The following is a 26,186-nucleotide window of genomic DNA, read 5'->3' as shown; positions in this document are numbered from 1 at the left end:
AATGACATGACCAGGTCGACTGCGACAGCGTCAACTGTCTCAATTCGACGAAAGAGAGGAGCGAGGTATAAGAAGGGTACTTTGTTCCTGATCAAGAAGCTGAGGATAATCGTGGTAGAAGGTTGTGAGCCAGCTGAGGGCGCTTGTCAGACGCAAACGCACATGGCTTCTATTACAGCACCATGATCCCTTTATGATTGCGCGAGGCAGATCGAGAACCAACCCAGCCCCGGCTTGCTGGTTTGAGTGGTCTACTTACAGTAATACGAACTACCGAATTATCTCATAGAGAGGCGTAGGTCGAGAGTTACCCTCAATATTATCTTCATCATGCTTTTTTAAATTCATCCGTGAACGGATCTTCAGCGTTTTTAGTGACGATTTATGTAGCCAACCCGAAGAAACGCTTGTCAAGGGCTTACTGTAGTGCAAATGACAGTGACTTCCAAGACATTAGAGACTGTGATACCTTCTCTGTTATGAAGTTCTTTCAGGTAGTTCTGTGTTATTTACCGTTTCCTTTAGAGCCCTTATTCGATTTATACATAGCGTTTAATAATCACTCAAACAGTCATAACACTGCTGTTATACGACATGAATCTAGACTATCCACGCACGTGATATGTCGCCGCTTTGACTTAGGTCAACTGAGGGCAGGCTCAGGACTAACTTAGGCGGGCTTAGTCTCTACTTTACCAAGCTTAGGTAGCTTTATAATTAATAAGTATATTAGTAAGTAAAGCCCTACTTCCTCATAACTCGGGGTTTAAAATTAGTAACCTTATATTAACTATGGCCACCTCTGCAGCAAGAGTTTTAAGTTATACCACCAGGTTACTTTGTTATTATAGTTAGAGGAACGATTTAAAGGCTTGGTTTGTCTCCTGGTCTTTCTACCTTCCTAGTGTCAGTTCCAGTATCCATTTCTTAGTTCTTCTATCGTTATCATCTTCCTCTTCCTCATCATAATACAAGTTATAAGAGTTTTAGTTCTCTAACATCACTAACTATTTATTATAGGAATTCTTACACTAGCTTAGCAAAGAGGCTTTAACTATGACTAAAGTATAATCAGTTCTGATGTTATGCTTAAAAAGCTTAGGAAGAATAGCCAGGTTCTCTATGATAGGGACTTAGAGATCTGGGATAAGTGAGTACACTACCTTAGATAGAACGGGCTATTTTGACTAATAGGGAAAAGATATAAAAAGGAGTTTGGTCTATCTGACCCTTGTAATATGTAAATTATGAAATACTTTGCTGAGTTTCTTGCGTTAGGCACCAAGGGAAAGCTAGATAAGATAAACCAGCTTCCTACTATAGATAATATTAGGAATAAGATATATTAATTCTATAGTAATTAGCAGCAGAAGAACCAGATTATTATACCTAAAAAGGTAACTCTTTTAATATATCTGGTAAGTTATTTAAGATACCCTTTATAGCTATTATACTAATAATACTATTGCTGACTCTTGGTAATATAATAAAGGCAAGCTTAAAGAGAAACTTGGGTTAAAAGATATTAAATATAAATAAGGGATTTCTTACTTATAAATACTTTATTAAGCTATATAAAAAACTTTGGTTTAATAATTATTATAATTATATATATAAAGGTTATTAAGTAGATAATATAACTCTCCTTAACTACTACTGTTATATATCTATTTAAGTTTTAGAACTTTGTAAGTAAGATATAAGATAAGTGGGATAATAAGTAAGTAAGTTAATAGCTAATAAAAACTAAGAATGAATTTAGGATAGGGTTTTTATGGTGGGATGGGAGAAAGGAGAGCTAGAGTTTGAGTTAAAGATAGAAAGGAGAATTTATAAAGGGAAAGATAAAGGGCAGTAAGTTTATTAACCTGATATGCTTCTTTAAATATATTTAATATTAACTAGACCTAGGTATATTATATATAAGAGGCTTACTTTAAAGCGTGGCCTACTGCCTTTATATGTGTAACTGATGTTGTTCTTCCTGGCTAATTTCCTTTCGTCTAGAGCTATCAAGGGTAATCCAACTATAGACGATTTGTTGAGCTACACACCTCTATAACACAGTAACTTTTGGGTTTTTGAATGGAAAGAAGAGATGCGTCAAAAGCCAATATTTCCTAACTGGAACCGCTCTGGGCCGGAACCAAATGCAAGAAGCTCTGGTAATTGGAGTAGGCACGCATCGAGATGGGCAACTCGCGCGGGTTTCATAAATGGCTGTGGTATGCATTGTGCACGCCGTAATTCTCTCCTCAAAGCTACAGGTCTGTCTTTCACAAGTCATGGGTTCGGGACCCGTAACTAACTGGACGTTAGACAGTGGAGCATCTATTAAGCAGGTACTGAAGTTTGCCGGTTAGCAGAACTCAGCGGTTCTGCGCAGGAACTACTTTAGTTCTATAAACATAATTAATAGAACAGCTTCTTTTCTCGGCATGGATACTCGCCAAGATCTCACTAAGGACTTTAGATCTGCCATAATGAAGTAGGTAATAAACCTCCCTCTTGGCCTTTCAGCCAGAGCCCAAACAGAACTGGCAAAGCAAGAAGATTAGATATAACTTTCGTAAGATTTTGCCGATCTCACATATCAATTAAGTCAAAAGGGAACCTCCGAAATCATCTGTAAGCAGCTCAAGACACAGAGAAACTTCTATTACAAACGGAGGAGACAATTAGAGGCTAGTAAGCTACAGGAGATACAGGAAGGTCAAGCCCAGGGATACTCTACCGAAAACGAGATACATAAGCAGGGCGACTGGCGCCATAGATACTTCGTTTGTATTATGCACTTCTTGCCGGAATGCTTCCGTCTATTGCAAACCCTGTTCTTAATAGCCTCCCTAAGATGCCCTGGGGGTCTCTCTACCCTTTAAGATCTTATCTCTCTTCGAAAGAATCCCTGTCACATCGCATACCAGAGTGCACTACGTCCATTGAGCGTTATCTGTGCTGTTCCTGGTTGTGGGCAGAACATGGAAAGGTAGGAGGTTCTTATTATTATTACTTGACAGAAAATAGCGAAAACTAACGAATTTCCCTGTAGTATCCCAACTCAAAACCTAGCAAGATGGAAGCACGCCTTCCATTGCTGGGAAGAATGTTATGGCAAGCAGAGTTCCTTTGTGCAATTCTGCTCTATCTATAACTAATAGGTAGAAGGCAAATCGAAATAGACTACTCATTGCTACGATCACATTGAAAACCAACAATTACCATTTTGATGTGATCTGATAATTTTGCGTAACGCAATTGCTTGCCCTGGCTATTATCCTGTTTATCTAGGAAGCCAGGAATATCCCGCGAGCTAACACTTACAGCAATTCTGGGATCAAAGCGGTTGGCAGTGGTACATTACTGGTTGTGTTTTAAGTTTCATCAAATCTCAGCCTGACGCCACCCGGTTACAGTGTCCGCACCTAACATGTCCTATAGTATCGACTTCCCCTGAGGACTTTTGGCTGCACTTGGCGGATATTCACAGCACTTCTCAAGAACCCGCGAAGAAGCGCAAAACTTCCTACGAAGATGACCTCAGCGATGACAATATGTCCCTTCCTGTCAAGAAACACTGTACACAATCTCCAATCAACAGACAGATGAAGCCGACACTTCCCAAAAGCGACATATACCCTACATTTATCGAATGGAAGACGTCTGAGACCTTGCCTGAGAACAAATCTCGAATTTTTGGAAAGAATTCGAGACCTAGTCAAACCGTGCACTTATCCCACAGACCCACAACTTCTAAGAACCCTGGGTTTTACCTCCGCATTTTAAGACTGGAGGAATCTGGGGCATTACAAAACGCCGATATAATAGATTGACCTGTCCCTCAGAAGATTCAACTACCTCCCCAGACATTGATAAGCCTTCTGCTGTTAGCGAGATCAAACAACAGATTAAAGGAATTTACCTTAAGGCTGTGCAACGATACCCTACCGATGATTACATCGACAAAGAAGACGAAAGAAAACTGAAACGTAAAATTAACCGACGAATCCTGTCAGTGCTAGGTATTTATTACTTCTTCTATATACGTCATCCATCATCTAGTCAGTAAAGACTCTGAAGCTTTAGTACTAATCCATGCCTCAAGTATGTTAACAAAACTACTCTTTCGTATGCTGCTATCTTTGGCATCAAGCAGGATCTCGACCTACATGGTCCTGTCAAACATTACGTGTGTCCGGTTCATTGATGTAAATTCGTGTATTAATCTTGTCTTGTGTCAAATTCTGCCCCTTCAGGGCGTCGCCAATTTGGCGTGTAATCTGAAGTATCCCTGCTTGCACGCGATACCCCTGCACTTGTTCAATAGGTACCGAGTATTCATGGCTTTCCAGCGTCTTTTATTTTAGATGGGTTATCTGGTCTATACTATCAAATCTCATTGTGTAACTTTGTCCACCGGCCTGGTATCTCGCATTCAACATATTCCTATAGGGAGCCCTCCTTATGTCAAGCAGCCGCGCAGGAATCCACAGCCCTGGCAGCGCTTAGGATTCTATCCGGAGCTTTTAAGGCTATTTCAGACCCTGTTTTTATATTCTTTACATCTATGTTCTATACTAGGGAAATGCAGCCGGCTTATATGTCGGCATGGTATACATAGAATGGCATTGGAGTGGCAGGTGGTGGACTTATTATTTAGTTAATCGAAGCTATATTTACCATAAAGCTAATAATTACTAAATGGTTATAGAATCGGCAATATCGACGGGGCTATTATATTATAGCACTATGAATTTATTATAGTCAGCGCCCTATGCTCCTTTTCGGGTCTTCTTCTTGTTACCTTATTGCTAAATTCGCTGGCAACTTTCTAGGGCTTTATATATAATAAAATAACTTTTAATAATCGCCTGGCTATAATACAACTAGATAGGTTTTTGATAAAATTACATTAACTAGAGCTAAATTAAGAAAGCATATTTAGATTATAAAACCTAGCTATTTACTCTCCTTAGTTTAATATCTATAATTCCTAACAGCAGTATATTAAACTTTAATACCATTATTATCTAAGGCTTAGGATTTAATACTTTATATATAACCTTACTTAAAATACTGCAAGGTATGCTAATAGTTATCTAGATTAGACTTAGGGCGCTAGCCAATACCTACATGCCCTATAATAGCCGCATTATTATATACACTATGTTCATGCTACCCACCATGGCAGAGGCATTAGGCTTCTTACTTACTCTAGCAGACACTTATATAAGACAGCTAATCTGCTTATAAGATACTATACTATTAACCTCTACTATTTTCATAACTAAATAGCTAATTATTAAGCCAGCTATATTACTAACTCCTACTAAGTGTTATTTATAATAGGCTTATCCTTAATTATAAGTAATATAGGTAGTTACTTAAAAAAGATAATTATATTAGGAATAATCTGGTTTAGATCTTATATTAGTAGTATTATTAATCTATTCTTTTACAAAGCTAATCAGGCACCTTCATATCATCTAAGAATCGGGTTACTACTTATCTCTAATGCCATAGAATTTACTTTGTTTTTTATTCTCTATTATATATTTATTCTAGAAAATAAGAAAAAGAAATAGCAACAGATTAAGGGTAGGAGAGAAGTTAATATTGAGGAATTTAATGCAACTGTAATTTAAAACTTAAATAATAAGCAGAATCCGAACTTTAGATATATCGGCTAGAAGTAATATATATTAAACAAAGATGCTAAGATATATTAAGCTACAATTAACCTTATTTTATAATAGTAAATAGCTTAGTAAGATATTATAATATATATTTTTATTTAGCTTATCTTTAATAAGGTCTAATTTTAAGAGTTAAACTTTATTAAAATAGAGACTAGATAATTACCTAACAGAATGATTTAGATAATACTAGATAAATTCCACGTCTTTATAGCTCCTTTATCCCTTCTTAGAAAGAATTATATTTAAGATTACTATAAAGTAAGCTAATACTAGTAAGAGCGCTTGTTAATAAAACTAATACTAGTTTAAAGAAGAATAAATATAATTATAATAAGTATATAATTAGTAAGATAAGGCCCTACTATATTATAGCTAGTTATATTATAAAATATAGAACTACTTATAGAGATTAGGATTTGATATATGCTTCCCTTCCTAAAAACATCTTGGACTCGTTTAAAAAAATGTATTAATTTCAGATATTTTTGCTTCCAACTCGTTAAGAAAAATCGAAAGAGCTTAACTTATTTCCAAGAATTGTCTCGGGCATAAATCAGTATTAATTCCCGAACAATGTAGATATTCTCAAAAACATAGTCTATGTGGTACCCCTATCCGCCCCACTCTCCATCAGAAGCTTTGAAACCCTTTCGTTGCCGTTCAACAATGCTAGATCGAGCGGCGTTCTTCCTTGACTGTCGCGACAGCTGGTATCGGCTCCATGTTGGATCAGAACATCAGAGACGTCGCATATATTAAGTTCTGCTGCGACATGTAACGGTGTCTTTCCTTCGTTATTGCGCCTGTCGAGATCTGTTCCGTTTTTACCAGCCAACCAAAACACGAATGACGGAGCGTCCTCATGATGACGCATCATACAGTGCAAAGGAGCATTGCCGTCATTGTCACGAGCGTTAACGTCGGCTCCATGATTGATCAGTAGCTCAATGAAATCTTCGTTGTTCAGAGATGACCAAAATGGGAACATATGAAGACAGGTTTTGCCTTTGATGTTGCGATTATTGACATCTGCTCCATTTTCGAGAAGAGCTTGAATGAAGTCCAAAGAGGAACGCCAGTTGTTTATACTCTCTTGTAGGCAGCTGTTACCTTCATGGTTTCGGGCACAGACATCCGCTCCATGCCTGACCAGGAAAATCATTGTCTCAATGTTGGCGTATGTCGTAGCTTTGAAGAGACATGTTTCGTCATACTGATCCACTGCATGGATATCTGCTCCGTGATTGAGAAGCTCTTCCATCAACGCCTCACTGTGCTCTCTTTGTGCAGCAAAATGAAGTGGTCGCCAGCCGTCATGATCCTGACAGTCGACGTCTGCTCCTTTGTCCAAAAGAAGCCTCACCACATCGAGATGACCGTGATCTACAGCTAGGCAAAGTATCGGTAGACCTTCAAGGCCGCAAGCATCGGAGTGCGCGCCCGCCTTGAGGAGTAGGTCAACTATTTCCACGTGACCGTTTTCTGAAGCTAGAGAGATGGCAGTTTCTCTTTTTGCGGTTACATGAATATCTGCTCCTTCGTCAACTAACCATCTCGCTATTTCGGCATGGCCTTTTCGGCAGGCGTTCATGAGCAGCGTCCACCCTTGTGCATTCGTCTCATCTTTGCAGGCGCCTCCCTCAACAATAGCCTTGGCGATGCCAAGATGACTTTGGGCGCAAGCCCAAGAAAGTGGTGTGTGGGTTTCAACCTCAGGATACAGCTTGAACGTCAAACCTTGTGTGATATCGACGCCATCACGAACCCTATACGATAGCCCCAGAAGTGCGATGACGCTGTCTTTGTTCCCTTTCGCCATGGCAGCTATGAGAGGGTATCTGTATACTTCTCCCTCTGAAATACAGTCGATGCGAGAATCGGTTTTGAGTCTTGTTCGTATAAGCGAAGAGTGGCCGCTTTCTGCCAGTACGTAAATTAATTCGACTCCTGCACGATATTTTTGAATGTTGGATTGCTCGAACACACTGACAATGCTGACCCAGATACCAGTTGGGAATTCATCCAAAAATCGTTGCTGGCAAACAGTGTTCGCGGCAGAATCAGCGTGATGAAGAACAAACCGACTAGCGTACCGGAGAAATGGGTATTTCTTGACAAAGTACCCGGGAACACACATATTCTCCTCGTAAAAAGTGGTGTATTCCGGGATAATAAGTCGAATAAAGGAGTTGCAACATGATCTCAGTCGATCATGACCCAGACTCTCCCAGTCTGGTCCAAGTTCTGGCCATAATTCAACGAGGCCCTTGTCCTTGACGAGAAAATCACGAACTGATTCATGCATGAATTGGACTGTTGGAGGCGAAGCTTTTGTGATCTCAGCTAAGCCTTTGGAGGAACTAATCACACATCGATCGAAGCAGTCACTGGCATTCGTTGTGGTGACATCTGGAATCTCAAGATCTGCTAGTCCTTCCAATGACAACCCTGACCAAAGACCATGATAATATTCTTCTGGACTCAGCGGCTCTTTACTGAGAAGAATCCAGAGAAGGGATAGCTGAAGTTCTTCCATGTTGGTTTTGTTTCGTCCCAAGAGTTCCTTAAATAACTTGCTCAAGCCACTAGGGATTTGTTCAAGTCTCTTCTTGAGAGACAGACGACCACGGCGATTCTCATCATTTAACACGTCGACAACTAGGACAATCCATAGGAAGACTCCCGCTGCTTTCTCGAGCATTTTTTCTCGGAGCTCAGTGAGAAGCGGATTATCTTTGATTCGAAGATGAGTATTTATATAACTCTCCAGGTCACTAGCATGACCAATCTGCTCCTCAAGAGTGAGCCGGATACCCAGTCTTATGTCGATGTAAGGATAATGCCGACTGGACAAGCAGATCCGAGGACCCAAGCTTTGTTCAGCTAGGTCTTCAAAATACTCAACAAGATCCATTACTTGCTGCTCGTCGCACTCATCGAGAGCATCAATAAAACAGGTGAAGGATCTTTGGCCAAGTTTAGAGAATGCGCTACGAAGAAGATCCTTCAGCACGTTGAGCGACGGACATGTTTCTTGTTTTTGTGGGATCAGTTCAGGGTCATCCAGGACGAATTCAAGATCGCGAAATCCGTGAAAAAGTTGCAGAAGTAAAGACCGATACATCCCAGACACAGTCTTCTCTAGTGGTTCTCCACGAGCGTTGAAAAAGAATGATGCCGTTAAACTCTGTCCATAGCGGTCCGTTTGTTTTGCCTCTGAGTAGATGAACTTCATAATTGTAGACTTTCCGGCACCAGGCTTTCCTCTTATCCAGAGAAAGCCGCGATGCTGTGATACTCTATCCGGACTGGTCCACGCAAGGTAGTCAGGATGTTGGAGAAACCAACGGCATGTTTTATAGTGAGCGGCTTTTATGGTCATCTTTCGAGCGTCGATCTCCTCGAAATCCATGGACTGCATAATACTTTTGCGGCGTTTAGCTGCATCAGACTCCTTCTCTGCTATATGTCAGGCAATCGCTCATACTACTGAGGAGATCTTAAAGGAAAACCACTTACTGTTCGCAATAAGATGATTAATCTCTGTCTCCTGTGCATCTTCCCCCCAAATTTCCAGAAACTCATATGCGTAGGCTGCGGCGGTCGCAGCTGCATACCGTTGCCATTCTTTAGCCTTGTGGGAATCCGAGTAGTCACAAATGCCGCGGATAGGCAGACAAGGCATGATATCCATTAGTCCAGCAGCCTCCATCTCGAAGCACATGACATCAAGTTCTCGGGCGATGTCATCGCGGCTGGCAGCGTCTTTCATGACCTGATTTCCCGACGCGATACCCCCGTAATGGATGACAGGGTCAGTGGAGGCTCGCATAATTCTTGCTTCGAGTTTAGACTGATCACATTCATCACAAGTAGAGATTGAAGACTCATGGTTGTATGACGATCGAAAGAGGCGGTCCGGTTCGCGGGGTCGGTGATACGCAGGATATTTGCTCATCTTGTCCCTCAAGATCAACGGAACTCGGCTACAACTCAGCTCATGTCGTGATCGTAGGTTCGAGATAGATGCCCGAATGGAAGAGGCCGGTATCTTGGGAACAGCTGTCCGTTGAAGCCTCCCATTGACTACCTTTCCAAGATCGTACTGCATAACTCTGACTCCAACAACGATATCCCCAAGCTGTATGTCAGCCTTCGTCGGGACTCCACCACCAATGCCAACCATCAAACCCATACGAATGTTGGGGAAAGTCGCCTTCATGTTACTTAAAACAATAGCTGCATTATTTGTTCCATATTCTGGCAAGCAGGCTATGACGACATTGTGTTTCTGGATAGTTCCCAGGATGTATGAGTTGCTGTCATTAGCCTGTTGGGGGAGGCCATCGTGTTCCTCATCGAGCATCGCACGCGATGCGGCCATCTCGATATGAAGCGCGCATATCCAGGCGACAGTATAACGGTCACGCAGGGAACCATCATCGAAATTTCGAGGCGCCGTTTTGCGCCGCTTTGCTTGATGGGGTAGAACGACATCATCGTGTACGGACATTCGCCGTCGATTCATTTTCATCCATTCGCCAGGCATTAAATGCCAGGAATGAAGTAGATCTTAGTCTCCTCCGAGATTTTGGGCTGGACCGATGACATGTGCAAGATGGATTTGTTTTTGTTGGCGCTGGGAGATGATGAAGAAGGCAGAATTGGAATCAGGCTGTGGGCAAATTTGCATCAGCGGACTGTCGGTTACCTGCAGGTCAGCCTCACGGGGGCTTTGCGCAGCCACCAACAATAACAATCAGGCTGTGTCACCCTAGACTGGCCGATCAGCTGCCCAATCAACAATCAACACGATAGTCTCAAGGCACTTGGTATAACTAGCGAGATTTCAGGTTGCTTGAATTTAGTTTGGTCAAGTAAAAGGAGACTATTGTTTTAGTTATGATACCTTATTATGTATAAAACAATAACACATAACATACAAGCAGACCTGATAGCCTGTGTTTGGGGGGATAGCTAGCCAATCAAAGAAGCTACAGAAGCGCTGAGCACAGCACAGCCTTGATGTCATTTCGTCAAATCAGGATGCGAAAGAAATCCCCGCATCTATGCCTGGACTCCAAAATTGCACTGAACATTTCTCAAGTCGGCTTTCAACTTTTGGCTCTCAGATCCAATAACTCGCTCGATTCCTATCTTCGCACAATTTTGAGTAAGGAAACCATGTCCGATTATTGCCACCCTAGGAGCGGTCGAGACATCAATACATCTCTTTGCACTTTGCACGTGCTGAGGCAGATGGCAAGTGCTGATTAGATCATAATGCATACTTGTCCAATCGGATTTGTATATCGAAGATTAGTCAGAGAGCGCCCATAGTGCGTGCAGCTCGGATTATCCTGTGCCGATGCACTACGCTTTATCTGTCCTAGCACTATCAGACGACGGATGTGACGTGCGGACAAGATAAGATAAGATAAGATAAGCTTTCGCTGGCACCTTCCCAGCGGCGAAACTATTGATCCGAGAGCGATGCATGAGCCACTTTCGTTAGGGGGGGAATTTTAGTCGAGGAGAAACCAGCCACTTCCTATAACTCCCGATCAACGACCAAGCTTGGGCAATTTAGACAAAGCCTGTTATAAGACGATAAGAGAACAATAAGGATTTGCTCCTAGTCGCATTTACAGCTGTCGATATGAGAAACTTACTTGTAGCCTTGTCATACAGGCGGATGTCCTGTCAAGTTTCGCATATCAACCCAACTTTGACTTTTCATAAATGCTCAAGAATCTATACCAAAATTAAGAATTAAGAATTCTCTTCCTTCTTTCCCATACTTCCTTCTTTGTCTATTAAACACTTACCATCTCTGATATAGGTGCCCTGATATGTATTGTGCAGCTAATGGTAGAGAAGAAAAAAAAGAGGGTATATAGGGTAACTAACGACCTCTCAAAATAGTGGTAGGTCTCAAGCAGCGAGTTCGTTCCTCCACAGGGACCAATCTTAAAAATGCACTCTACACGAACACAATTTAATCGTTCCTTAAGAACTTGATTCCGCTGCAGTACCTATGCCAATTAAGCTTTAGGTTTACGTGATTGTTTAAGATAACCCAGTCTGTGTGTTCCACTTGAGAAACTGGCTTTCTGTAAACAATGACGTCACGTGGCTGACTCAAGTTAGTTCCTTTGGTGCAAAGTTCATGAGTCATCCATCTGTGCCAAGATGTCACTTCCCGTTGGTTGATGAACCCAATGAGATCGAATAGAGTGAGAGAAGAATAGCCGGATGATGGTGACCTGCGAAACCAAGACACGTAAGAACGTGTATCATTGATACGAGGAGCCGGTCGCAAGTATAATAGGAAACATGCACTGTCCCCAAAAAGCTTAGTTCTCTTTAATTTAGCGCAAGAGTCAGGGACAATCACATAAAAAACAACAGAAATACAGGCATAAAGTCATGGTCAACGCTATTAATAGCCACATTGGGGAGTCGCTAACACTCTCGCAATGATGTGGTGTTCTCAAAATCCTGCCTCGTCACAATTCATCAAAATCAGATATCTACTGGTTCATGTTGATTAGAAGAGCGGAAGCCTAGTAATGTTGTACAGGCTGATTGCTGAACTCGTGGCGCTGATTACCAAGATTTGCCGTATTAAATGAGTGCCTTACTCTCGAGGCTAGGTGTGGCAATCTTTCGCGTTTATTTCCCCCAAATGACTGACAACATGTAGAACAGTCTGGACCGAAGCATCGCATCTCCCCACACGAGCTAAAACCTAGGTTGGCAGGTGCATGTATGGCTCCTTTCATAGTCAGGCTTCGGCTCAAGCTATTGGCACACGAAACGCCCAGTAGCGTCATTTCCCCTTGGCCCTGAGGAGCCTTGCCATTATTCAGCCTCTTAACTTAACCTACCACCTACCAAGTCTTGCGACAGAATGGCTCATCAATTGTCCCCAGCTGCCGCTGTTTGCTATACCACCGCAATTTGTCCATCATCTTTGGAGGACCACAATTGCATCGCCAAGCCAATCGCCGATCGGCAATCTCCCAGCTGACCCAGCTAACAAGTTTCGTTCGATTTTAGCAGCGAGATAGCCTTTTCCGCCTTGACCTTGAAAACATCATGACTTGTCCATGGGCGGCGAGAACAGGAAAGGAAATAGTTGAGACTATCTTGAACCGATGCACTTTTTTATGAGTTTAGATGTAGTAATTTCATAGTATAGAAATGCATCACATTCAACGTTGGCTTCTTGCTCGATAACCTTTGAAGGGCCTAAGTAGGAGCGATAAATAGCTATGCCTAATAGCGCCGCGTGTGTCATAATTTTAGCTTCGAGCACGATAGCGCAACAAGACGCAAATACAAGTTCACATGACGCGTGAGAAGAAGCTAACTCTAGAACCTCAGAGTCGCAAGGTTCATGATGCTAGGGCTGACCCGAATTATGAACGAGGTTGACAGTGGTTCCAAGTATGCAGTAGGGGCCCCTGATTAATCGGCTCAAACTAAATTTATACTATACTCTCGCCAGCGTTAATAATCTTAGGTTAGTATTAATAAGTCAGGGAAAGTATAAAGAAGCAGAGGCAATGTATTAATAAGTATTTATAAGGTATAAAAAGGAGCTAGGACCCGAGCACCTAGACACTCTTACTATCGCCAATAACCTTGGGTCGGTATTAGAGAGATGGGGAAAGTACGAGGAAGCAGAGGCGGTGCATCAACGAGCATTTATGCTATTACACAAAGGCTATCGGGACATATCTCGATAGAGTACAAACTGGAGAAACTCGGCATGGTAGTTTGCGATACTAGTCCCAATTAGCATGATAACTCTGGATGGTAGCAATCTTATCCTTCACCGTAACCCTTATCATGCGCGTCAGCATCTTTGAGTACCACAATGGAAGGGAGTACAACCTTGCTCTACGGATGGATCGAATGAGGAAGTTCGTGATGGTTGTTGGGCTCTCCATTCCGAGGTGTGTGGCCAACCCCAACTAATGAGCCAACATTGGGTTGGAGGCTTCGGTAGCGCTAACTATTCCGCCTGGCCCTGATGGATTTCACTATAGCGTCTGTATGCCTAACGTTCCATAGCTATAAACCTTCTGGGCTATTCAGAGGTCTCGAAAGCCCTAACTGCTGTTGGTTATGAACGGCTTGCGATTCTGTAAGAGTGAGATAACCAAGGCTGGTGCGCACTCGACACTATCGGCTTGCTAAGACGTACCTGCTACTACCTCCTCTACCTTGTTTAGTTATCCCTGTGATACATCGGCTTCCCCTATTTCTTTTGGGTTGCTAGATAGAACGGAGCAGCTATCTGGTCAATTCTAGTTATATCTGTTTCACGAAATTTGATATTAAGATATTCCAGTAGACGAAAATTACAGACAAAATCTAGCAAGGCAATGCCAAGCGTAAGGAGACCATAGCCAGTCAGCTCACCAGCGACGTCGCTCATTCCGAAGTCGTAGCCAACGGATATATACTTCCACTTGTAAGCAATAAGCCTAGGCGGGCTGATCACATCAACTGACATAAGCTAAGAGGATATCGTGCAATGGCCGACCCTCTCACCTTGTTGGCATGTGCATTTCTCTGCGACTTTCTATCTTAAGAAATAGTCGATCTGGCTCCTTCCACAATTATTCACCTTGGCTGTGAGAACGCCTTGAGGTAGGTACACTTGACTCAGTGCTGAGCTGGCGGGGTTAGCCGTTTCATCTTGTGCAGAATGTCTTGATAGATTGATACTTTTTGTTGGTTGGGGTTAGCAGTTACTCATTTCCTAGTTTTTACGGACCATAGCCTTGCAGGTACCTTTGTCTTTATCTGGATAAGTGAGTATGTTTAATTGGCTATCTATAAAGTCGAACAAAAGGAAAGTGAAAGAAAGTTCTTGTGAAGCGGACAGCAAGGAAAAGTAGTAAGAGTGAACATATGATATGTAATTAGGTGGGGTTTGAAAGACGTCTCTAACCAACAAGTCCTCACACGAACTAGTGTGTATGAGGCCAGGTCCTGTGGGGCCGTTCTATTTTTTGTGCCTACCAGGGGCCGAAACCAGGTACAGTGGGCCTATATTTCTCTGACACTCCCTGGTGCTTAGTCCAGCCTTAGTCTAGGCTCAGGATGAGCTCAGGCGCGCTCAGGTTAAAGCGGCATCAACTTAGGCCGATGGACGAGAAGAGAAATGGAAGGCGTATAGATTCGTGTCCTAGTATGGCTGTTATGTCGCAGGTAGTCTCAATCGTTAGAAAAGGACACAGCGATGGTAAAGCGTAAAATATATTCTTCCGACTCCAACACTTCTAAGTTAAGTAACCCCATGCAATCTTGATTCCCAATGCAGCCTCGCTTTTGTACCTAAGGCATCGATACGGCTACGAATATCATAACGAGCCTGAATGGATAACTGATCCGAGTCTACTCACAGTGGAGCCTCCGTCTAAGTGCAGTCTTCATGCTCAGCGCTAAGTAGCAGTTTGACAAGCCACCCGTGCCAGTAGGTAATGGTTTTGTGAGACGAACATCCCATCGGCATGTTTTTAGTAGATTACCATCGTGACCCATCGTGAACTACATGATATCACTGATTTAGGCACTGCCTTCATATTATTTAATCTTAGAGCCTCTCGAAGAACCTCACATACGAGCGAGGGCCGAAGGTGTTTGTATGTACATACCTAATTGCGATTGTAGTGATACGTTTATTTAACGGTTTTGCCGATGAGGGCCGAAAATAACCTCCCCGAACTAAGGGATTACTCGAGGGCCCCGTTGACTAAGAACATTTGAGTAATTATAATTATGTGCAAAGTTTTCAGGCCCCTTACAACCCTCCCCTTCACCCCCTTTTTTGGCCAGCATAGTAACAAAACTGACCCAGTCCATCCAAGCTATATACTGGCTTTCATCATAGTCGACTAATTCTTCCCCATGTCCTAAAACCCATCTCCTTATTGCCCTGCCTGTGGGCTCCATCACAAACTCATTTCAAGCCAAAAAATACTAGGCTCATAAGCCACATCAACTCACACACTAACACTTTAATCACCATGTATTCCAATGAAGCTGTTAGACTGCTAGGCTTCATCTTGCCATTAGTCTTCAAAAAAGATATGCATTATGGCCGACTTGATGCCTGGCACGGACCAAAGTTGGCCGCACCAGAAGTTTTTAATCACCATGGATTGCAACCTCGTGTAAGCCCCAGATTCTTACGGCGATACACCGTGGCATCATGCATCTTTGCGTAAAAACACCGAAACTGTCATATTACTCATAGGAAATGGGGCAGATCACACGGTCGAGGGAACCAGTGGCCTTACGCTGATCGACACAGCAGCCATGCTTTGTTCTATGGAAATGTTGAGTTGTTCTTAGATAAGGGTATGAGCGTTGGAGGTGCAACCTCGACTGCATGGACGCCGTTAGTTCTAACATATCAACCTGGCCGTTTCGGCATGTGCCGGTCATTCATCGACACAGGTGCCGATATCAATCCCCTACGTTTGGGATGCGCCTTTACATGCAGTATCAGTACATGGGTTTCTCAAAGTGGCCGCATTTGTCATCGAAAAGGGATTTGATATCTCACCTGTGATGGCACACGGCGGGTACACATCTTTATACTATGCGGTGTAAAGTGGCTATATCGAGGTTGTTAAGTTATCAGTGAAGAACGGTGCCTCGCTCGGTCATTGTAACAACTTTGTGTGGTCACCATTGGGTCTGGAAGCGAATAAGGAGTGCGCCGACGTACTTGAATGATCTCCTCCAAGTTGTGACAACAGAAAGGCTCACCGTGGCTTGTTCTTCAGAAGAACTCACCATGTTCCAAAATGCAGCAAGGATTGGGCCCGAGAACACCACCAAGATGCTTTTCAAGTATTCTCAAATCCAGGTACAATTTTAGGTGAATGGCACTGTTCATGGCTTCTAGGCAGGGGTATGAAGGTATTGTTCGCACACCAATTTCCGACGGCCGGATTGATCCAAACACTAAGGACTGGCATGGATCAACCGCTTTGTTTCTGCTGTCAGAAATGGCCATTATAAAGTGGCAGAATTGTTGACAACAGATGAGAATATGGCCGTGGACGGTCGAGATAGATTCGGTTGAAGTCTTTTCTGGTGAGCAGATTTTGCAGCTCCTGCTCCTGCAATAGAATCAGAGACCATCCGACTAGCCAATCTTGCATTTTGACACACTTGCTAAGCCGCTGACCATGACTGATAATGAAGCAAAATCGATCGAGTCTGGTTTACACAAGGAATTTTGCGATGCTTACTTGCTCGGTTTCCCGGAGCATAGAGGTTGCCCGATATGCAATGAAGGATATTTTCTTTGTGTGTGGAATGTTTCGACACCGTAGCAGTAGATTGCAGAGATTGTGTACATACAAATTATTAGCGAGCATATTGCTACTGTTGTATGCAGATATCGTGTATTGAAATTAAGTGGCGCAAAGCAGAAGATGCAAACTGTCGAGGTTCGTCGTGGGTGTCGCTAGGCTTCACCTTTTATCAAAATCTTCATTTGAATCAAGATAGTTAGCATCGATGTGGAATTACTAATATACTCTTGTGACGGATGAGAATACGAGCTTCTTGAGTGTCATTTCCCAAGATTGGTGCAGGGTTTGGAAATACGAAGACACGAGCGAACGTTTTGGCTTCAATAAGATCTGATTGGTTCATCATCAAACAAAGAAAGCACTACAGTTGTATCACAGTGAGTCGAAACTCTATCTGAAATAGCCACTAAATTCGAACCGCGCCAATAGTTTGTTACAAACCCCAATGGGATGTCAGCCTCTGATCAGGGCCACCTCCCACAATACGACAGCCTTCCCTGCATATACCGTACACATACGTTAGACTTTACACCCTCCCCTTCTCTTCGGAACCCATTGTGAGCTTAGTAGCGACTGCCGCGTTAGCTCTTAGAAATTTGATCAGGCGATTTGACACTGTAAATCGTTACCGCAACACGTACTTTTGAGCCGGTCTTAATGAGATGACATCATCTGAGGACTTTGCGGTACATTTACATTAATGAGAAGTCAGAACAGGTTCTTCGAGGCCTAGAGGAAGAGCAATTGTGGAGCAAGCGACGCGAGTCCGCTAATCGTGATTCCTCCATTTTTAACTTTGAGGCTTATGCATGCACGAAGAGCCGAAATTTGGTAGCTAACAATACATAACATCTCGGTTCTCTATTAATCTCAATTTACTCATACCATACAACGATGTCAGATCCCAATCACGTGTTGCTCAATTGATTTAGCTGCAGGCTATATAAGGGGTGAGCTTTCAGTAAGTGTATTACCTCCAACCGCTGGTGTACCTGCTCACGCCATTGAGTAGGCGCCTGCTGTGGATCACCACCATGAGCAGTTTTCTGAATGTCCCACCTGAAGCCACCAACCACACCCTTTACTAGCCGAACCAATTGATATGTAGGTTATGGCCAGTGCCTAGCTCGACCTAACCTTTATTTAATGTACTACCCCTCTGAGATGCGTCTCTCCCGCAGCTGATAGCTAGCTTCCAATCTAATAAGCACCATGGCCATCCTACCGTCTTTCACGTATCTTGTTTTGGGAAGGACTCAGTAATGATCTTCCGGGGATGTCGGCGCTCAGGCTGGAATCTGGGGTTGCAGGGATGGAAGGTCCCAGGCTCTCCACTGTCATGGTATATGAACAGACATCTGCCCTCCCTTGATCAGCTTAATTCTATCCTCCTTACATTCGGGTTTAAAATAATGAAACGGTCACCATGGCAGTTTACTATGAGAGTAGCTGGTCCATTCTGAGTACCATCGGCTTGGTAAACTTCTTCTTCGCCTGGATTGTGATTGGTATCACTAGGCTCTCATGGCTGTCGGCTATCCCTGCGATTGTCTCTGCGGCCGGCGCAGTCGCAAATGGCCTCTGCTACTATGCATGGTACATGAACTCTGGCAAGCCAAGAACGGCTAGTGCTTACGCCGTTGCGGATATCCTGTGGATGGTAAGTTTGGCGACTTCGCATCTTCACGCGTCAGGTTGAATGATTTGGTTAACTAGTCCAAGATCCAAGAGGCAGGGTTGTCCTTTTACAGCTATATCATACTCAAGCAAATTCTGCGAAACAAGATGCGATTGGTATTTTTTATCCTGTTTTGGTTCTTCATGCTATGTATCTGCATGGCCAGAACGCTGCTTCTGATTTATAGAATTAAGTCTATTTTCGAGGGTGAGGAGGCATTTACGAACGTGGTGAACGGAGCCCACGTTGGTTACTTCATCTCTCTAGCTTGTGTCGAATGCCTCAGCGCCTTCTTCCTGTTACAAGTATTTATTAAGGCCAAGAAGACGTCCGAGCAGGTTTCACTTAGGTCAGATTTTACTAGATATCTTATCCGAAGCACCGAGTTACGACTGGCTTTTCTGGCGTTGATCGGTGTTTCAAGGGCAATTACTTTTCTTTTCCAACCTCCGATCAGTGGAGCGACAAGTGTCTCGAGTCAAATCGATGTATTTTTATACACACTTGAATGCCTCTTTCCCGTCATCCTATTGTGAGTACCCACTGATATCTATGGCAGCTTCTGGGTGCTAATTGCTCATGTGGACAGTATCGACCTACTGGCCTCGAAGTTGACATTCACTCACGGTTCTCAAAACGAGTCGTATCACCTGACGCAAAGAAGGACTGTCGGTAGAGAGAGACTTCCATCAGTTGATGACACGTCCCTTTCACGTGTTGTAGATCTGCAGTCTCAGAATAATGCTCAGGCTAAGGAACTAACGCGTTTTGTTACTCGGAACTGGACTCCATCATCTTCGACAGGACCAATACATATAAATACTGACAGAGGCTCAAATACAAGTCAGGTGGGCATTGTCAGGACGGTTACCACCACAGTTACCATTAGTGACCATTGATTGTGGGGTATAGTGGGACAACCCTAGATTGATACTGATAGGCTCAGATAATCGAATATGGCTCGAAGGTCTTCATTCCCGGCAGTAAGAAAAGGAAGGTTGCTCTTGACGATCTATTGCATTAACATCCGTTAAAGACGATCCTTGTGAAAGCCCTTGTCAAAGGAGTTTGCCATAGCCTGCTCTCATGGCTTTATTAGATCAAACATTAAGGTATCAGTTATCAAGCGATGCTGCGTCTTGACGCTTTCCATTTCCAACTGCGCCCAAGACATCGTGTTGTCCCCAGGTACTCGAATTTGGTGTCCTTTGAACAGATGTTTACTGGCATTCTGAGAACCAGTGTATGTGAAGTTCTTCGGCTAGGAAGCTCGTTGATAAATGCAGAGTTTACATACTCGTAGTCCCAAGTCCCGGAGGTGGTGTCCTTGGCGAGTTCTGAGAAGAGCCAGCCAGCCACGAAAATAACAAAACAGGCGGTCTTCCAGCAGATTTGTGGCATCAGGCTAATAAGGTTGATACTAAAGGAATTAGTCTCAACCACTTTGATTCCTAGACGTTCGGGCATTGCCGGGGTGTAAGATTCTTGAACGAATCATAATCCGCAAATACTGCCGACTTAGCTTGACCTTCTAATGTCGCGTGAACAGGGGCGAGCCATAACCTCAGCATCAATGACGTTCATCATTGCTTCGGCTAATTATCACATGATGAACCTCTCGTTTGTGGGCGATTTATGTGACCATGCCTTTCCTCGTCAAAGTCTATTTATCCATTTACAAAACATATTGGGACGCGCTTGAATTTCCGTCCCTCTTTGTGGTTTATGTGCTAACATTAGCTTACATTGGTGATTTCCGAGCCGATTATTTGAGAATTTAATTAAATCCCTGAAAAGCCGAGGGAGCACCAGCGATGTATCTTTGTGGGGCGGGCCCCAGTATTGATTGGCTGCTGATCTTTACGCCACAGACACCAGCCTCAATTATCGGAGGTACTTAAATCTTGGCCTATTGAGCACTTAAAAACAAGTACCTTTGATACTAGCTTCTTAATTGGCTGGACATACAAAAGATACCAAGGTGGTGCTCCCTCGGCTTTTAGGGGATGGTCCACGGCTCCTAGCCGAGGAATGCCAGTTATCGGCGCAGGAGGCTTTTCGCCCGATCTACAGGTTTTAGCGTATCCCTTGAGCTAGGCGGTCTTCATCTAAGCCGGAAAAAAGTAATTAGCCACGTGAAAATAGATGCTTACTCTTAATTGGCTGCAAAAGTTTATCCCTCGTGTTTAAACCTCGATACAGCTAGCGGGGCACTAGAAAGGAGCATGTACGAAGCTCGCTTCTTCTTGCCCTGAGGAATTATACCTTGGAATATTGTTTATTCATAATGGCAACCGGACCGGTTGACGAATCCTTATCATTTCGTATGATGGTGAATGAAATGGAACTAAAGATCCTACCGGCGTCCCGCGCTATCAGCTAGTTTTAGTGGAGGAGGGTGGATCTATCCCTATACAGGATGTACTATCCCTTTGCTCTAGGCTTTGTGTTTATCGGTACCTCTATTTTAAAATCAAGAAAGATTCCCTATAAAACCATGGAGCATGCGAAGTTTTGTCCTTGGGTGAATTTGCAGACTACAACCTGCACCTTTTCCAGCTCTCTCTTTGAAATTCACCTCGATTCGTGTGTTTCCCATTTCCTACAGCCTTGGAAGCTTGTCGTCAACCAGGAGTCTTTACCTATTTTTCTGAGATCACCGAAGATAACAGTCTTGAAATGATTACTCAGGATCTACTCTACTTGGCCCCTCCTCTCCTGCCAACTGAGCAGATTGGGCCAAAGATTTGGGTGCGAAACATATTTTTTTTCGAGCTCTCGGAAAGATATAACATGAGCGCACTGGTGGAAATGCTGAGGCTAGGCTATCGTAACTTGAAAAAGAATGTTCCTCTTATTGGTTGCGAAGTTGTCCCTGCAGGAGAGAGCCGGGCTGGTATGTCGAAACTTCGGCACTATGGCGATGAAAATCTCAACGATTTTACTGTCAAGGACTTTCGAGCTGATAGTGCTTGTCCCAGCTTTGCAGAACTCAAAGCTCAAGGTTATCCATCATCTGCGCTTGACCCCGACAGATTTTGCCCCCGTGGCCTGGGAGGCGAATGGCCTCAACCCGGGGACCGTGTCACTGTTTCCCTGATGCAAGCCAATTTCATTCGCGGTGGTCTCCTTCTCAGCATGTCTTTTTTGCATGTTTGTTGCGATCAGACTACTGTATTCAAGTTTATCGAGGTCTTTGCTGAAGAAATTCGACGTGCTCAAGGGCTAGCAATCACTGATCCTGCTGAAATTCATTCGGAGGACCGTGAAAATATGATGAAGGTGTCCGGGAACAACGCAGAAATTTGCTTAGATCACCCTGAGTACACCATACTCGAGTCAAGTCCCAGCAAAGTACCGCCCCTATTGTCGAGAGATATCCACCACGGCCACGTATGGTATTTTTCACCTGAGAGCCTTACAGCCCTTAAGGAGGAAGCTTCGCCCAAGAACGCAAAGATATTGAAACATGAAACCCTTCCGCCATATATCTCTACCAACGATGCTTTGACGGCATTAATATGGAGATCTACAATGGCCGCCCAGCACTCAGCAGCGCTGAGAACTTCTACTGGATCTCTTGGTTCAAAAGCTCCTCGTTCTGGGGATCTTTCGCAAGTGGCAATTGCACTTGACCTACGTCGACGATCCGGATGTACCATACAGAAACACACCCTTGGTAATATCTTTGGATTTGCTCCGGCCATTCTGGATCTTAACCAGATCATTCAAGAGGCTTCACTCGCGGACTTAGCTATCCTCGTGAGACGTGCTGTTTCCAGAGCCCAAAACGTTTATCTTGATGAGATAATCAGCATCGTTGACGACCTTGATGATGTGAGCTGTCTCGTGGCAACTTGTATATTGGACATGCCGGGAAATCATATCATTCAGACATCCTGGCGAGACTTTCCCTTTTACGACATTGAGTGGGGTGATGCTTTCGGTAGCAATATGAAAGCTCTACGACCACCGTCTTGTGGGCTAATGCACGGCGTGCAGGTTGTGCTTCCCAATCCTAAACGAGGAGGGTCTGAAGTGTGGGTTGGAGTCGAGGACTCGTCAATGGGCAGGTTAATGCAAGACCCATCATGGAGGACTTATGCGGAAACTCTTACTGCGTTTTAGTCTATTATAGCATGATAGCAACTATGTATTTAGTTTAAATAGAAAATATGTATAAGGAAAACGTAAAAATAAAGCCTTCAATCTATTACCTTTAATAGATATAAGTTATTATTATTAAAAGTTATCTTTTGCTTACGGTTAGGTTTTGTTTATGGCTATTGGATTAACCCATCGTAAGGCTTATCAGTTTTAATCATTTAGGGCTGTCACACTTAATCGACATCCTCCACAGGCCATGATACCGGTCCGCACCGAGTCAGCGAGGTTAAAATAACCAGTCGGGCCTGGCTACAATCCTAGAGGATGTCTCAACCAATGGTCTGAACTCAAAACGTAAGGATCTTGAATTAATTGGTAGCTGATTAGTGAATGTCAAGATAAGTCAAAGGTCCCTGGAGATGGTTTTAAGGTCACTGTAGGTATAGGCCGTACATGAGTTTGTTGCCAAGCTTTATAAGGCTACCACACATCTTGGTGAGGCTCTACTCTACGCTTGAGACTTTAATTCGTTAGAAAACACCGCTGTTGGCTGGATCACGAGCTCCTGATGGCCCTGACTCTATCAGGTTACGTATGTTGAGGCGCGGATATAAAGGATAACGCTAACACCAGAATGTAACTAGATGCCTTTTAGAGGGCGAAAATTAATTCAGATAATTTCATCTTCTAAAGACAGGATTTTCATTAATCTGTGCGACTCCTCAATGCCAGGTTAAACGTTTCTTTTTACCAAGAAACGTGCCCAGATCAAGTCAGTGACATTGGATGCTACCGGCATAACTGCTTGGGCACCTTTCAGCAGCGAGGGATAAGCTTTCATTTGGCTATCTATATTTACTATCTAATTGAATATTTCCTTCTGTATTAAGCAGAACAACAAGAATTGGCGAAGGTGTCGTACAGGAATAACCACAGGCTCACCTGTGCTACCCCCAAGCCAGCATTTACATATGTACTCATTGCTACCAGCTGTTCACCAGAGCTCACAGATAGGCTCCTTCTTGGGGCAGTTAAATGCTATGTTGAATCCAACCGTATTCTTGAGAGGCAGCAAGACTCTTGCAGGTGCCGGGCTGTGCACGTCTTCCTCGAGCAGCGTTAAAGCTAACTTGGGCGCAATATTGGAGCACCAAGTCTGGCCCCATTTAATGAAGAATAACTGCTCGTGCGTGAAGCTTTGCATACCTGGAAGATTCTTGGCCTTGCCTTTCTCGTTTTCCCACTTTTTCCAGGCCTCATAGCTAGAAGATACACCTCCAGCATCGGCAATATTCTCGTCAAGCGTGAGGGTCCCGTTAACATGAACATTCGTTCCATTGGGGGCGAGGATAGTGAAGTTGTTATACTGTTCGACAAAGCACTTGGTCTTTTCTTCAAAGGCCTCGATAGACTTCTTGTCCCACCACTTCGTCGCGTTGCCTGTCTTATCAAAGTTACGGCCGGTGTTGTCAAAGCCGTGTGTAATCTCGTGTCCAACCACGCTGCCCATTCCACCATAAAGGAGATAAGACGGAAATTCCACGTCGTAAATGGGGAACTGTTGGAAGCCTGCGAAGAGAACGATCTGGTTCAGAGTGCGGGCGTGGTAAGCATTGGCGGTTAGAGTGCTCAAGACAAATTGGCCCCTGTTGAATGGCTTTCCCAGACTCATCCAGTTGCTATTCACCTTGGACTTGGCAAATGACAGCGCATTTAGGGCCAGAGAAGGCTGAATCTGGACATCCGAGTAGTATTCTCTAAGGGCAATAGGGTCTACGGCATCAGGCAGCGTAGGAAGACCAATTATCTTTTGCATAGCTTCGACCTTTTCGATCGACGCCTTCTTGACCCTATCGGTTGCCCAGCCCCGTGATTCAATGCGCTCTGAAAAGGAGTCCTTGATGTGTTGCACAAGATCAGATGTAAGTTTGTTGGCTTCTGGGGTAAAGTGCTTGTCCACGAAGAATCGTGAGAGTATCCATGTCAAGCCCGTCGGGCCGATGAACTGTGACGTGATATCGGAGGCTTGGGTCCATGCAACTCCGTAGTTCATCAAGTTGATACAGCGCTTCCATCGGGGTGCAGGACTCTCAGAATCTCTACCTCTGATCTTAGTCGCCAAGTTGTTATAAGCGTTGGTTAAATCGGCCTCGATGTAGACAGAGATGGAAGTAATGGCCTTCCATATAAAATATGCCTGGAGTATTGTAGTCGGAGTCTCAGAGATAATCTGGGACGCATTGTTGAAATAGGCAGGTGCAATGAATTGGATGTCGCTCTTCCAGTGCTTTGGAGCAAGCTGTTCGATCACATACTCGTAGTTCAACTCGGGAAATTGTTTCTGGGCCTCAGCAATTGAGACAATGTCAGATTTCGGCCCGTTCTGTTCGGCCCAGGTAGAAGCAGCCACTAGTTTGCCTTCTAACTCGATGACTGACGTGACGAGTTCGGCAGCAGCCGCTGTGCTGATATTGGAGGGGCTCACAGCGGCCAAAAGCTGAGAGGCGATCTTGATGTACTCTTCGAGATCCTCCTCGGTGGCAGGGAGGACCAACTCTTTTGGCTGCAGAGGAAAAAGGTTCAGTTCGACTTCGTCGGGGTCGATGTCTTTCTGCTTAACTATGAACCGCTGGAACGTCTGAACGCCGACGCTCTCGAAAAGGGCCAAAGTCTTGCCCAGGGCAACAGAATGCTGAGTTGTGTTTGCAGCTGTCTTGTTGCTTGATGCTGGAGTAGTAGGGTACAGCTCGACAATTTTCTTGACAACCTCCTGCATAGTTTGGAGACCTTCTTCTTCGAGTGCTGTATAATTAGTGCAGACTTGATACGCGTCTTGGATCTTAGAAAATATCTCCTTGTCTGCCTCGGACTGCTCCTTTGTCAGGTTGACGGTGATCCATCCAGCGTCTTCGCCGGAGGGGTATGGGCTCTCAAGGATCCGCCTCAAGGCGCTGACGACATTTTCCTGGGCAAGAGTGAGTCCATCTGTGGAGACATCGCCTGCAGGGATCTCATGGCGAGCAGCCCAGTTACCGCAAGCATCTGTATTGTTAGTTAGCGACTAATTTTGAATAGAGGAGGTATGTGTATGGCAGGTCTCACATTGTTCAAAGTCCTTGCAAGGGTCAATCTCGGTGTAGTTCAGAGCCATACTTCCGAGCATCTCTGAAGCGATGTGTAGGCAAGATGCTGATGTGCACAGATCGGATGCGACGGCGCTGGGGGCCATGATGATGGTGTACAGCTACGCAACAGCGCAGTCTAGGATATAGGGGAATTTGGGGGAAAGTGAAACGGTAAATGGGTAATAAGAAGCAAAGCTCTCCAAATCGTTCGACTCTTGTTACGGAATGGATA

The 26,186-nt window shown here is 43.9% G+C and overlaps 4 protein-coding genes across 4 annotated transcripts; 2 read left to right on the top strand and 2 right to left on the bottom strand.

Moving 5' to 3' along the window:
- Positions 1-6,294: 6,294 nt before the first annotated feature.
- FOBCDRAFT_265642 (uncharacterized protein) lies at positions 6,295-10,245 on the bottom strand (the record flags this gene model as incomplete). Its single annotated transcript, XM_059611358.1, has 2 exons — positions 6,295-9,155; positions 9,216-10,245. 2 exons carry the CDS (start codon positions 10,243-10,245, stop codon positions 6,295-6,297), a joined length of 3,891 nt encoding a protein of 1,296 aa, XP_059466279.1.
- An 8,225-nt stretch (positions 10,246-18,470) lies between these two features.
- FOBCDRAFT_245462 (uncharacterized protein) lies at positions 18,471-20,819 on the top strand (the record flags this gene model as incomplete). Its single annotated transcript, XM_059610689.1, has 5 exons — positions 18,471-18,704; positions 18,767-19,254; positions 19,312-19,390; positions 19,669-19,705; positions 20,704-20,819. 5 exons carry the CDS (start codon positions 18,471-18,473, stop codon positions 20,817-20,819), a joined length of 954 nt encoding a protein of 317 aa, XP_059466278.1.
- A 582-nt stretch (positions 20,820-21,401) lies between these two features.
- On the top strand, positions 21,402-22,850 carry FOBCDRAFT_148972 (transferase family-domain-containing protein; the record flags this gene model as incomplete). The annotated part of the gene is made up of 1 exon (XM_054707631.2): positions 21,402-22,850. One exon carries the CDS (start codon positions 21,402-21,404, stop codon positions 22,848-22,850), a length of 1,449 nt encoding a protein of 482 aa, XP_054563606.2.
- Positions 22,851-23,562: 712 nt separating this feature from the next.
- FOBCDRAFT_148401 (uncharacterized protein) lies at positions 23,563-26,058 on the bottom strand (the record flags this gene model as incomplete). Its single annotated transcript, XM_031192994.3, has 3 exons — positions 23,563-23,678; positions 23,838-25,871; positions 25,932-26,058. The coding sequence occupies 3 exons, from the start codon at positions 26,056-26,058 to the stop codon at positions 23,563-23,565; spliced, it is 2,277 nt and encodes a 758-aa protein (XP_031031840.3).
- Positions 26,059-26,186: the final 128 nt, after the last annotated feature.

This window comes from Fusarium oxysporum, chromosome XI, assembly GCF_013085055.1.
Source record: "Fusarium oxysporum Fo47 chromosome XI, complete sequence".
In the NCBI taxonomy this organism is placed as follows: domain Eukaryota; kingdom Fungi; phylum Ascomycota; class Sordariomycetes; order Hypocreales; family Nectriaceae; genus Fusarium; species Fusarium oxysporum.
The sequence above is the reverse complement of the archived record's forward strand: the minus strand, read 5'-3'. Positions and strand labels throughout refer to the sequence as shown.